At 47.3% G+C, this 13,616-nt stretch overlaps 1 protein-coding gene across 1 annotated transcript; it reads right to left on the bottom strand.

The window, feature by feature from the left end:
- Nucleotides 1-1,299: 1,299 nt before the first annotated feature.
- Nucleotides 1,300-13,230, bottom strand: PIGZ (phosphatidylinositol glycan anchor biosynthesis, class Z). Its single transcript, XM_006884287.1, has 2 exons — nt 13,113-13,230; nt 1,300-2,861 (listed from the first exon to the last, which is right to left on the bottom strand). The coding sequence occupies exons 1-2, from the start codon at nt 13,228-13,230 to the stop codon at nt 1,300-1,302; spliced, it is 1,680 nt and encodes a 559-aa protein (XP_006884349.1).
- Nucleotides 13,231-13,616: the final 386 nt, after the last annotated feature.

Raw genomic sequence — 13,616 nt, 5'->3', positions numbered from 1 at the left:
ATCCAACCCGGAGCATGTTCCAGTATTCACCAGCCACACACCCTGGCTTTGTGCTCCCTTGGTAGTACTGTGGTTTTAGGAGGATGTGGAACCAAAGCAAACAACTGCCACAGAGCAGCACCCCATGAGTGGAGTGGCCCAGGACGTTACCCAGAGGGCAGAACTAGAACCCTCCAGTTGCACACTGATGTCGCTGATTTTTTTCCCCATGGGTCTGAGCGCCTGCCTCATGGTCTCTTTGGCTATTGAAGGGATGTGAGAGGGAGAATGCAAACAGGTTTGGAAGTGCTAGCAGTCAGTGGTCTGGGTGAAAAATACTCTATGAGTTGGAGAAGCAGTGACAACCGTCAGGCTCCCACCAGAACAACAGGCTTTGGTTGGGCATGAGGTTTGTGCTCCATCACGTCAAGGGAGGTTTTATATGCAGGGACTTTGGCTTCAGAGAGTGACCAGACCACATTTGAGAGGTGAGATCTCTGGCTGTGCCACAGTCCTCTCCGGGGTTGTCAGACTGAGCCCTGTGCTTTCTCTGTCCTTTGTGGGGAGTCTGAGAAGGCCCAGATGACACTGTGAGGGAGGGAACATCTGGGCTTCCAGCCTGGGAAGAGGACTCTCAAAAAGTGACACGCAGAAATGGTTGGAGAGTTCCACCACTTCTGTCAGAAACCAGAGTAGAAGGAAGTAGGAAGCAAAGACCCGGAATGATCTATTTTGATAACAACCAACCAGTTTGACAGCATGCGTTAAAGCTTTGCGAAGAACATGCCTGCCCAGCCAGAGGCCATGTGCTGTGAAATCCAGCTGTGAACAGCTCACTGAGTAGTTGAGAAGGGGAGCTTGCTTAAGATCACACCATCAGAGAATGACAAGTTCAGGGACTGAAACTCAGGCCTCTGTATCTGAGTAATACATTTTTCTCTCCTCACCACACTGCCCTCTAGGAAGGTGAAAGGCTGCCATGACAGCAGAGGTAAGGCATCTCGGGAACACTGGGAGAGGCCACTCAGCAATGGCATTAGCAGACCTTTCTTTTCACAACAGGCACTCTGATATATGTAATGCATCACAGTGGAAGGGAGTGTGGGGGGCATATATTAGGTGCTAGGGGTCACATCAGGACCTTGAAATCAGGACAGTGGTAGGTCAGATCTTTGGTCTCTGAGGAGAAAGGGGGCAGCTCACCCAGAGGGTGAGGCCATACCCAGCAGCTGCAGGGTGGGAATCCTGGAAGGGAAAATAAAGGAAGGATTCAATGCCCTGCCTAACCTGGCTACCCATGCAGAAGGTGGAGAGGCACATCTATGGCTGAGCTGTGGGCTGCTCCATCACAGTGTCAGACTTCTCCCCCAGCTCCATAATGTGAAGGCTGAGGTGGTCCCTCCACGCCCCACTCAGCAGGGAGGACAGCGCTGGTGGGTCTTCCATGGTCAAGTGGGGAAATACATGCATTTCACTTTTGAGGGGGAAACCACATTTCTCCACAGCAGGTCTGGTGGTGCCAGGGGTCACCACAAAGAGGCGGCAGAGCCACGGCCCGCCCGCTGGCTGGCAGGCTGGCTGGTTGGTGAAATTGTTCAGGGTCTGACACAGGACCCAGTCCTCTGTCCCAGCCATGTCCACCACCTTCACAGGTGACTCCAGGCTTGGGAGGTGCAGGAGGTGCCGGGGAGGCATGTAGGTGTGGGAGAAGAGCAGTGTGTAGTGGGTGGGTGGACCTGGGGGCACAGGGGCATGAACTACTTGCTCCAGGTGTCCCAGGCTGGGCACTAGGCCCCCCTGGTGCAGGCATCCAAAGACGAGTGCCCCTAGGGCGTTAAAGAGGACCAGGGAGCCCTGGCAGGGCACGGGCTGGGCCTGAGGACTACAGAGAAGGACCAGGGGCACCAGAAGGGGGATGAGGAACCGAGCCTCCTGGTGGCTAAAGGCAGACAGCAAGGCCAACGGTGTGAAGTAGAAGAGAAGGAGGTAAGACCTGGGACTGCCCATCAGGTTCTGGGCCCCCGGCAGCCTGAGGAAGCCCATTTTTGCAAAGGGCTGGAAGCAGGTTTGCAATTGCTGCCACACAGCCTGCAGGGCCCTGACATGCAGTGGCCCGAAGAGCAGGAAGCCGTTGGCTGCCAAGTGGGTGAGCCGCATGTGTGTGCCGTGCCTCGCCAGGTTCTGAGGGTCCAGATTGTAATGCAAGAAGTTGGCAGGAGTCAGGACAAATGGGTTCCCTCTAGATGGGCTAGAGAAGTACCAGCTGTCCACGGCCACAAATGTAGCTGCCGTGAGGGCCGCCCCGGGGAGCAGTGTCAGGGCCTCCTGGGCCAGTGACTTGAAGCCACGGTTTGGGGCTCTGTCAGTGCCCCAGAGGAAGAGGGGGACCACAGCAAAAGCCAGAAAGGTGGGCCGGTTGAAGAAGCCAGCAGCTATGATGCCCCCGAGAAGCCAGCGGTGCCACCAGGGGTCAGGAGCAGGCTGCTTGGGTGTGGAGCTCTCAGCCGCGTGGGGAGACACCAGCACTAGCAGCCACGCGAACAGCAGCCCCTCAATGGCGTTGGAGAAGGTCCTTGTGTAGTAGACTAGCGTGACGTAGGAGCCAGCCAGGAGGGCCAGGGCATTCCAGCGCTCCGCCCCCCACCGTGGGGCCAGATGGTACACGGCCCAGTCCAGGGCAAAGGAGAGGACGGTGAGGAGGAGCCTGGGTCCCACCAGGAGCATGTAGGCATTCACCAGGCCCGGCTGAGGCCGCAGCTGTTCCCAGAGCCTAAGGAGCCAGAAGGCAGAGCCAGAGGTCAGCAGCGGGAAGACCACCGTGCGGCAGGAGCTGCTCAGGCCAAACTCCCAGGGCCTCGCCGCCTCCGTGCCCAAGATGTCTTCTGCAGAGAGAGAGGCAGAGGTGAGAAAGACCACCCTCGGGACAGGTGGCAGGTGGAGTTCTAGGATGGCCCCCAAGATTCCCTACCTTTCTAGCGCACCAAACCCCAAACTCCAATCCTGTTATGTCTGGTTGATTCTGACTCATGGTGACAGCCTCCAGTAAAGAGTTGAATCTCTCCATAGGGTTGCTGACTGTAAGCTTTATGGGACAAGATGCCCTGGTGGCACAATGGTTAAGTATTCGGCTACTAACGGAAAGGTTAGCAGTTTGAATCCACCCAGGGACTCTGTGGGAGCAAGAACTAGTGATGTGCTTTTGTAAAGACCAGTCTTGAAACGTCCGTGGATTAGTTCAACTTGGTCACATGGGGTTGTTGAGTTAAAATCGATTTGGGGAAGGAGGATAGAAGGAGAATTGATGCCTTTGAGCTGTGGTGCTGGAGAAAAGTATTGAGGGTACCATGTACTGCTAGGAAAACAAACAGATTTGTCCTGGAAAGGGTCAAACCAGGTGGCTCCTTGGAGGCAAGGATTTTGAGGCTCCATCTAACATACTTTGGACATGTTGTGAGGAGAGACCTGTCCTTGGAGAAGTACATCATGCTTGGGAGGGTAGAGGGACAGCGCAGGATGTGAAGGCCCTCTATGAGGTGGATTGATTCAGTGACTGGGATAATTGGGATGGGTGTATCAGAGACAGTGATTGGCACAGGACAGAGCAGGGTTTAGGGCTGTTGTACACAGGGTCGTTATGAGTCACAAGTGATTCGACAGCACATAACAACAGCAACACAATCTTTATGGAAGGTGATCATCAGGCCTTTCTTCCATGGTGCCAATGGGTGAGTTCAAAGTGCCAGCCTTGAGGTTAGTAACTAGTGCAAACCATTTGTATCACACAGACACCAGTGTACCCCAAACCAAAATCAAACTCACTTTTGTTGAGTTGATTCTGACCCAACTGGACCCTTATACAGCCGAGTAGAACTGCTCGGGAGGTTTCCCTGGCCGTATCTTTCTTCTGTGGAGAAGTGGGTGGGTTTGCACTGCAAGCAAGCGCTTTTAACCCCTGCACCACGAGGATGACTCCGCGTGCCTGTGCACCCTGCATGGTCCCCAGGACTGTGAATACAATGATTTATTCTCTCAGTGATCAACTTTTACTATATGATACAGGCGATAAGATAATTACCAGGTGTACCTTCAAAGGTGGAGATCTTTCTGCAGGGGGTCGCAGACCCGGGTGGTCCAGGGTCAAGGAGGTTTGGAGAGGCCAATGTGGGCTTGAAAGGGGAGAGGGCCCTGGGCGAGAATGTGGGCAGCCTCTAGGAGCTGAGAGCAACTCCAGACAAGGAAACAGAGCCCGAGTCCTACCGCCTGAAGGAGCTCTATATTGCCAACACGCATGAGCTTGGACGCAGATCTTCCAGCAGGAGCTCAGCCCTCAGAGGCCGCTGTCAGCCTAGTGGATCCGGAGAGCAGCGCCAGCTTCCGACCTGCAGGCCTGTGAGGCCGCAAGGGGGCGCAGCGGCAGCCTCCAGGCTGATGAGGGCTCATCAGGCAGCTCAGTCTTTTTTTTTTTTTTTAATTTAAAAGAAAGCTTACAGAGACTTAGGGTTGCCAATCATTCATTGTTGTACTTTTCTCCCTGCCCACCGCTACCCCCCAATTCACTCTTCTTGAAAAGTAAAAGGAAAACTCTTTTATTGTTATGCAATCCCTCCCCCCAAGTCCACTCCACTGTGCAACATTGTCATGACAATAATACCCAATCATATATCCCTTTTAAACTGTTCTCTCCCTCATCTGTTTAAATGCAGTGTACATTATTCCTCTCCTCCTCTGTCTTCCCTCAACCCCGATGTCAGTTCCATTTTACAACAGTGGCCCTATGCAATATTTGTCCTTTTGTGACTGAGATATTTCACTCAGCATAATGTCCTCCAGGGTCATCCATTTTGCATAATATTTCATGAGTTCCTTGTTTTTCAATGCAGTGTAGTATTCCATTGTGTGAATACCAGAGCTTCTCTATCCATTCGTTTGTTGATGGGCACTTGAGTTGTTTCCAGCTCTGCTATTGCGAACAAAGCCGCAATAAACATGGGTGTGCATATATCTGCTTGGGTGTCAGTTATGGTTTCTTTAGGGTATATTCCCATTAGTGGAATTGCTGGGTCAAATGGTATTTCTATTTGCAACTTTTTGAGAAAGCGCCATACAGCTTTCCATAGTGGTTGCACCATTTTACACTCCCACCAACAGTGAGTAAGGTTTCCAGTTTCTCCACAACCTCGTCAGCATTTGTGGTTTGCTGCTGTGTTAAATTTTGCTATATTCTTACTGGGGTGAGATGATATCTCATAGTTGTTACTTCCAGCCCTTCTTAGGAAGGCTTTCTTGCAAAAGGGAAGGAGGAAAGAAAGGAGATAAACTGTGCCCTGGGCGAGTGTGTGAGTGGGAAGAGGGTGGGGAGTCCTTCCGCTCTCAGAGCTGTAAAATATAAAATCAGATTAAAAAATCCCATCTTGATAAGAATGCTTATAATCAAGGAGCTGTGTCAGTGCAATCAAGGCAAGCACGGAATTACTAGTACTTCCCTAACAATTTTTCACTAATTCAAAGATTCCGCTTTAGGTGTGGCTGACATCTGTTCCTATCCCAACTCCACAGCAGCTTCTTACTGAATCAAAGCCGTTTGCCAGATTTACAGCCTCTCACAAGGATGGCTGTATTTGTTATTTGAAACAAGTCAACTGGTGTCCCATAGACTCCAGGGGCCTTATTTTTTTTTGCCAGTGCATTCAGTGTAACTTGAACTTCTTCCTTCATTACAATTGTTCTTGATTATATGGTATGTACTGAAATATTTCAGTGCTGACCATTTTTTTTTTTTTGGTACAGTGACTGTACGAAAACCATCTTCTTTTAATACTTCCTGGAGTTTTCAATATTTTGACCATAGCATCTCTAAGTAGTGCAATTTGAGGCTTAAATTTTTTTTTTCAGCTTGAGAAATGCTGAGTTCTTCCTTTTCTATGCCCTGACTCCAGATTTCTGCACATTTTATTATAATACTTTGTCTTCTTGAGCTGCCTTTTGTTCAGGTCTTTTTCTTCTCAACACTCTAGTAAAATTTTTGGTCTCTCCAGACATCCATTTTGCTTTTTTTCTTTGTAGTGACCTTTTGCTCTATTCATGGATGATAACCTTAATGTTATTCCACACCTCATACGGCTGTCAATCATTGGCTGCCTCAAACCAATTCTTAAGATGATTTTAAAATTTAGATGGATAGACCTATTTTGGCTCCTATGGACTTGTCTTAATTTTCTTTATACTCAATTTGAACTTGTCATCAGTACTTGATGGTCTGTCTGTCAGTCAGCCCCTGGCCTGGTTTTGACTGCTGGTACTCTGCTTCTCTGACCATTCCATCCACAGATGTAATCAATCTGATTCCTACACAGTCCATCAGGTGAAGTCCATGTGTAAAGTCACCATTTGTGTCTTATAAAAGGCATTTATGATTACTAAATCATTAAGCATACAAAATTCAATCATTTGATTTCTGGCCTTATTTCTGTCACCAAGTCCATACTTTCTGTCATTTCACCTTTGTTGTCTCCAGCTTTTGCGTTCCAGTCACCAGTTGTCCTTAACACATCTAGATTGCATGTTTGGTCAATTTCAGACTGTAAAATTTGGTCAAGATCTTCAATTTCCTCCTCTTTGGCTTTAGGTATAGATGTGGATATTTGAATAATAGTCATATTAATAAGTCTTCCTTTTATGCGTGTGGATAGTATCCTATCACTCACAACATTGTACTTCAGGATAGAACTTGAAATTGTTTTTTTAACTATGAATGCAACACCACTCTTCCTCGGTTTTTCATTCCCAGTATAATATATCAGGTAATTGGCTGGTCAATGCCAGTCCATCTCATCTCACTAAAGCCTAGGATGTCAATGTTATTTGTTCCATTTCGATTTTCACAACTTCTAGTTTTCCTACATTCATACTATGTACATTTCATGTTCCAATTAATAAGGATGCTTGCAGTTATTTCCTCATTTTTATTTACTTCCAAACCTCTACCTCTAATACTATAGCTGAGTTCCTGTATTCACGGGTTTTTCAGAAGCCTGCTATTTCAGAAGTGAATGACCAATTCTGCTTCCTAGTCTCTCTTAATCTAGGAGCTGTGCTGAAACCCACCCCACCGTGGGTTCCTCTTCTGGCATTTGACGCACTGGTGGAGTAGCTTCCAGCATCACAGCAACTCACAAGTGACCCCTGTGCCAGGAAATGTGGAAGACAATTACCTGGCCGACTGACTGGAAGCAATCCATATTTGTTCCCATTCCCAATAAAGGTGATCCAATAGAATATGGAAACTATCAAACAGTATCATTAATGTCACATGAAAACAAAATATTGCTGTAGATCATCCAAAATCATCTAGAACAGTACATTGACAGAGAAATGCTAGAATTTCAAACTGGCTTTAGAAGAGGTTATGGCACCAGGGATATCATTGCTGATGTCAGATGGATTGTGGCAAAGAATATCAGAAGAATGTGGTGTATTTGTGCTTTATTGAATATGTGAAGATATTTGACTGTGGATCATAATAAATTATGGCTAACACAAATTATGGGAAGACTTGGAATCCCAGAACACTTAATTGTGCTCTCATGAAACATACACCTAGATCAAGAGGCTGTTTTCTGAATAGGGCAAAGGAATATTGTATGGTTTAAAATAAGAAAAGGTGTGCACCTGGTTTATATCCTGTGTGGTGAGAAAATCATTCAAGAAGCTGGACTCTATGAAGAATGTGGCATTAGGATTGGTGGAAGACTCATCAACAACCTGTGTTATGCAGATGATACAACTTGTTTGCTGAAAGTGAAGAGGACTTGAAGCATTTGCTGCAGAAACCAAATACTATAGCCTTCAATATGGATTACACCTCAACATCAAGACAAAAGTTATCACCGCTGAATCAAAAGGGAACATCATGATACATGGAGAAAAGCTTGAAACTATCAATGAATTAATCTTTCTTGGACCAACAATCAACACACTTGGTACCAGAAGCTAGGAGATGTACTGCACTGGGAAAGTTTGCAGTCAGGGACCTCTCCAGATTACTGAGGAGCAATGATGTCAGTCTGAAGACTAAGGTGTACCTGATTCAGGCCATAGTCTTTTCAATCACCTGCTATTTCATCTGAGACCTGGACAATAAAGAATGATGACAGAAGAATAATTAATGCCTTTGAGTTGTGGTATTGGAGAAAAGTATTCCATGCACTTCCAAAAGAACAAACAGATATGTCTTGGGCAGAGTGGGACAGAGTGTAGTGAGTGCTCCTTGGAGACAAAGATGGCAAAGCTTTGTCTTACATACTTGGGGCATGTTGGTAGGAGGAGAGAAACTTCATACTCAGAAAGGTTAAGATCAGTGGAAGAGAGGAAGACCCTCAACCAGATAGATTGACACAGTGGCTGCGGCAGTGGGCTTGAGGGTGTCAGAGATGATGGACAGGGTTCAGATCTGTTCTTCATAGGTTGCTATGAGCCATACTCAACGGCACCTAACAGCAACAACAACAAGGATGGTGGGAGTTCTGGTGGCTTAGTGGTAAGAAATCACTTGCCAACACAAAGATAATTGCTGGAGGTTCATCTATGGGCCAGTTCGGATTTGACAATCCACAACAACAGAAATAGAAGCAGTTGTGTGATGGAAAAACTCCAGCGGGCTTTAGCTGGAGGGCTGGAGGATTCAAACCTCTTTGGGCTGACAGTGCAGCTCCTTACCACTGGAGATCCTGGCTGGTGGGTTGCTTTGAGTCAGAACTGACTTAATGGCAGGAAGTTTAACAGGGATAGAACACCCAGTAAGCAAAGTAAATAAGGGGTTGCTTGTGATAAAGCCATGTGAAAGTGTTCACTGCAGAACAGTAATGAGCAAAAATAAGTCTGTGCTCACTGACCTGGAGAGGAGGAGTGAGAATAAGCAACAAAGGTCATGGTTAAAGGGGATCTTTGTTTTCTCTGTGGTGGTGGTTGTTGTTATGTGCCATCAAGTCACTTGAGACTCATAGCGACCCTATGTACAACAGCCCTATACTCTGTCCTTTGCCAATTGCACTGTCCCCGATACACCCGTCCCGATTATCCCAGTCACCGAATCGGTCCACCTCATAGAGGGCCTTCCCCTCCTGCACTGTCCCTCCACCCTCCCAAGCATGATGTCCCTCTCCAAGGACTGGCCTCTCCTCACAACATGTCCAAAGTATGTTAGACAGAGCCTCAGAATCCTTGCCTCCAAGGAGCCACCTGGTTTAACCCTCTCCAGGATGAATCTGTTTGTTTTCTCAGCAGTCCATGGTACCCTCAATACTCTTCTCCAGCACCACAGCTCAAAGGCATCAGTTCTCCTTCTATCCTCCTTAGTCACTGTCCAGCTGTCTGATGCATAACAAGTGATAGCAAAGACCATGGCCTGTATCAGGCACACCTTAGTCTCCAGAGAGACACAATTGCTCTTTAATACTTTGGAGAGGTCCCTAACAGCAGGCTTTACCATTGCAATATGTCTTATAATTTCCTGGCTGCTGGTGCCAAGAGTGTTGACTGTGGAGCCAAGTAAACGAATTTTTTTACTAAAGGAATATCTCTAGGCAGTGCTTTTGTGTTGTTGTTGTTGTGTACCATCAACCCATAGCTGACCGACTGGCAGGTTTTCAAAGGCAGTTAATTGCACGGGAGGAGATTGCCCATCCTTCTCCAGCAGAACAGCGGGTGGATTTGAACCATACTCATTCAGGATTGCAGCAGCACAGCTGCTTACCAGTAGGCCACCAGAGCTGCCTAGTACTTGTGTAGTTAAATAAAGTACTTTATGTCTGATGTTGGTCTAGAAAGCCTGTACCTCCATATCTCATAGCTCAGAGGGGTGGTGAGAGCAGGAAGACCTTAAAATCCACAGCCCTCCTGTCACGTCTGCTCACACTGACCTTGTAGGGCAGAGCAGAACTGCTTTTCAGTGTTTTAAACTTTCAGGATGGAGCTCTGGTGGCCTAGTCTATGGGGAGTTTTGGTGCTTACCCAAAGGCCAGGCACCTCTGATGTTGTCAAGACACCAAAGACTCCTCAGGAGAAGTATGAGCAATCTGCCCTGAACACCCTCGGAAACGTAATTGGACAGTCAGCCCTCGTCAGTTTTGATGAGACAGCAGTGAGTTTGTTTGTTTGTTTGTTTCACTTTCCACACTTATTTTGCTTTTTTTTGGAAAAAAAGGGAAGCAGGTTGCTACATCTTTCTCTCAAGGAGCAGCTGGTAGGTTTGAACCACTGACCTTTTGGTGAGTAGCAACAGAATGATTTAACTCCCATGCCACCAGTGCTCCCTGATGTAAGCATCGAATCTTAGTGACTGTATGTAGAATAGGCTGATACATGGCCTGTAGCCATCATGTCTACGTACCCGGCATCTTGTGCCATCCACGTAATCACTGCTGGGTGGAAGCCACTGCTGTAGCCACTGTGTCAGTCAGTCCAACTCGTCAAGGGCCTTCCTCTTTTTCATTGACCATCCATTCTGTCCTTCTCCAAACACTGGCCTCTTCTGATAACATGTCCAAATTATGTGTGAAGTCTCAGTCCTTGCTTCCTTCAGCTCTCTGGCTGAATTTCCTCCAAAAGAGATTTTTTTTTGTTCTTCTGGCACTCTGTGGTAAAATCCAACTGAACTGCAGTTGTCTCTATGGTAGCTTACTCTTTTAACAAGAGGAGCATCTTTTAGCCAAGCTGTGTTGTCTGTAACATCTCACCTTCGTTGTTTACAGCTCTTTGCTTCACCCGCTCAGCCTGCCAGACTTTGGCCATTTTATCTACTTTATGTCAGAGGTGAAAAAGAAACAGGAAATCTAGAATCTGATAAATCTGGCTGCTTTTTGCTGGCTCAGGTAAACACACACACACACACACACACACCAAAACACCATACATATGTATGTGGGAATATTTGCTTGGCTCCATAATAAACACTCTTGGCACCAGAAGCCAGGAGATCAAAGGACGAATTGCATTGGGAAAGTCTGCTGTCAGAGACCTCTCCAAAGTACTGAAGAGCAACGATGGCTTTCTGGAGACTAAGGTAAACCTGACCCAGGCCATAGTCTTTGCAATTACTTGCTTTGCATCTGAAAGCTGGACAATGACTAGGTGTGAAAAAAGGAGAATTGATGCCTTTGAGCTGCGGTGCTGGAGAAGAATGTTGACTGCTAGAAGAACAAACAGGTTAGTCCTAGAAAAGGTGAGACCAGGCTGCTCCTTGGAGGCAAGGATTCTGAAGCTTTGTCTGACATACTCTGGACATGCTGCAAGAAGGGACCAGTCTTTGGAGAGGGAAATCATATTTGGGAGGGTAGAGGGACAGCACAGGAGAGGAAGACCCTCGATATGAGGTGGATTGATTCAGTGATGGGGGTAATGGAGGTAGGTGTGTCAGAGACAATAAGACTGGCACAGGATAGGGCAGGGTTTAGGACTGTTGTACATAGGGCCACTATGAGTTGCAGGTGACTTGACAGCACATAACAACAACAATGTATGTGAAAGATGACAAGTCTTTGGGGCTTAAAAAGAAAATCCCTTGATTTAGCTGGTAGCAAAAATATCTGGGTTTTTCTCTGTGGTCAAACGAGGTCCTTTCTGTGGATTTTCAGCTTTCTTCTTTAGTTGGGGGGATACCAGCTTGAAAATGTTTCTCCTCTAGATTCCAAGGAGTTACCTTTGGGCTAGTTTTCTACACCAAGAAGTTTGTTAGTTTAGTCCAGGTTGCTTGATGCCTCCTGGTTAAGCTGTAAATGGTGTGCTCTGATGCTCTCTGTCTAGACCTAGGGTTACAGGGGATTGTCACTTGTGAAAGGGGCTCTGTCAGTTTGTGACTTTGGGAAGATCAGCCCTTAAAAGTGACGAGCAGTTGTGTGTCAATGCAGCCAGCCCCACAGAGGTTTTCAAAGAAGCAGAAGAAAGAAGAGAGAAGAAGCAGACTGAGAAGAGGAATGAAGGAATCTTCTAGAAGATCTGTGACTCAGGTCAAGGCTATAAAAGTGATGACAGTAAGCGGCGTGGAAGGGACTCTGGTGGAATCAGTGGCTGAGAAGAGCTGGGAGGGCGGTCCTGCGCTAAAGAAGAGAGACTTTGCCCGCATAGTTCCTGATTCTGATCCCCCATTGTATTCTGCTCCTTAGTAATCACTTAACTGTAAGTATGGTCTGAGTTCTGTGTAGCTATTGCCACTGATTATCGAATCTGGAAGAGATGGTGAGTGCCCATTCAACCTCCCTGATATCCATTCTCTCCTATTCCTTAAAGACTGTCTCATATCAGTCGGGCTCTAGATTCAGCGTAACCACGACATTTCTCAGCTTCCCTTGCAGCTTGGCATAGATAGCCACATGACTGATACATTCTGACTAATGGCATATAAGTGTGTGTGTGTGTGTGTGTGTGTGTGTGTGTGTGTGTGTGTAAAGTATGTGAGTTTCAAAAATGCCCTTAAAGGTGACAGACATGTTAATTTCTTTTCTGTTGCCTGGGACTTAGACCTGATGGCTGGAATTGCGACAGCTATCTTGAACCACGAAGAAGCAGCTGTTTGAGAAGGCTCCAGGGCTCTGGCAAGCATCCTCATGAATAATCCTACACTCCCTTAGTAGTGATCATGCCAGGTCCGAGTTCCCTTACTCCTCACATTTACCTACAGATAAAAGATTTATTGTGTGCATTCACAGCCGTGTGCAAAGCTCCCTGTTCACTGGACAAGCACAGTGAAAAAACTCCTTTAGAGAGAAGTCCAATGCAGCTTGCTTTCTGAATGACCCAGACATTGTCCTAAGCAGGCGGCAACTATTAATAGTAACTCTGTGCAGATACCCAAGTCCCGGGTTCCAAATGCCCAGAGAAAGCCTAAATCTTGAGTGCTTCGGTAAAGGCCCACTACACCAGAGATCAGTGATTTATTAATATCACACAGAAGGTCTGTGGCATTGCGCAGGGCGGAAGTATGAAGTGCTGACACTCAAGTCAGCTCAGAGAGGCTGCAGCTGTACCTCCCCGGTGCACAGACGTGCTTCCTCTTCCCCCCAACCCCCACCTCGATGTCCAGACAGCAGTCCAGCCCAGCTTTGCTGAAACTGCTCCTTTTCACCCCCGAGGAGATTTACCTGCCATGACTTCAGGCGACTGGAAAAATTCATCTGGGTGCACATAGCCTGTCTGCGGAAGGAGACACCACAGCACACGGAGCAGGCAGAGGCCGCCCCAAAGCACCTGGGCTGCCATCGGCAGATGGAATCGCTGCCCAGGCACTGGTCCACGAGCCTGGAGTGACATCCTGACTGCTCCAGACACTATTTGGAGTCACAGATCTGCACCTGTTGAGAAAGACGGGAAAAGTTATTACATAATGTCAATTGCCAGTTGTTCAGTTGTTGGGACAAACTCAGGATGGGTTTTTATACAGCATTAATAATTAAACGTAAGCTGCTATTTCTCGAAAGCCTGCTCCGTGCCAGGCTGAGAGGTGCCATCGAGTTAACCCCATCTAATAACAACCCTGTGTCTAACAGAACAGAGCACCGTCTGGTCCTGCCAGTACACATGAGCTTGCTATGCTGGGACTCATCCCTGCGGCACCTTGTCGTTCCATCTAGTTGAGGGTCCTCCTC

This window comes from Elephantulus edwardii, unplaced genomic scaffold (assembly GCF_000299155.1).
Source record: "Elephantulus edwardii isolate Elephantulus edwardi_28Jun2011 unplaced genomic scaffold, EleEdw1.0 scaffold00032, whole genome shotgun sequence".
NCBI lineage: Eukaryota > Metazoa > Chordata > Mammalia > Macroscelidea > Macroscelididae > Elephantulus > Elephantulus edwardii.
The sequence above is the reverse complement of the archived record's forward strand: the minus strand, read 5'-3'. Positions and strand labels throughout refer to the sequence as shown.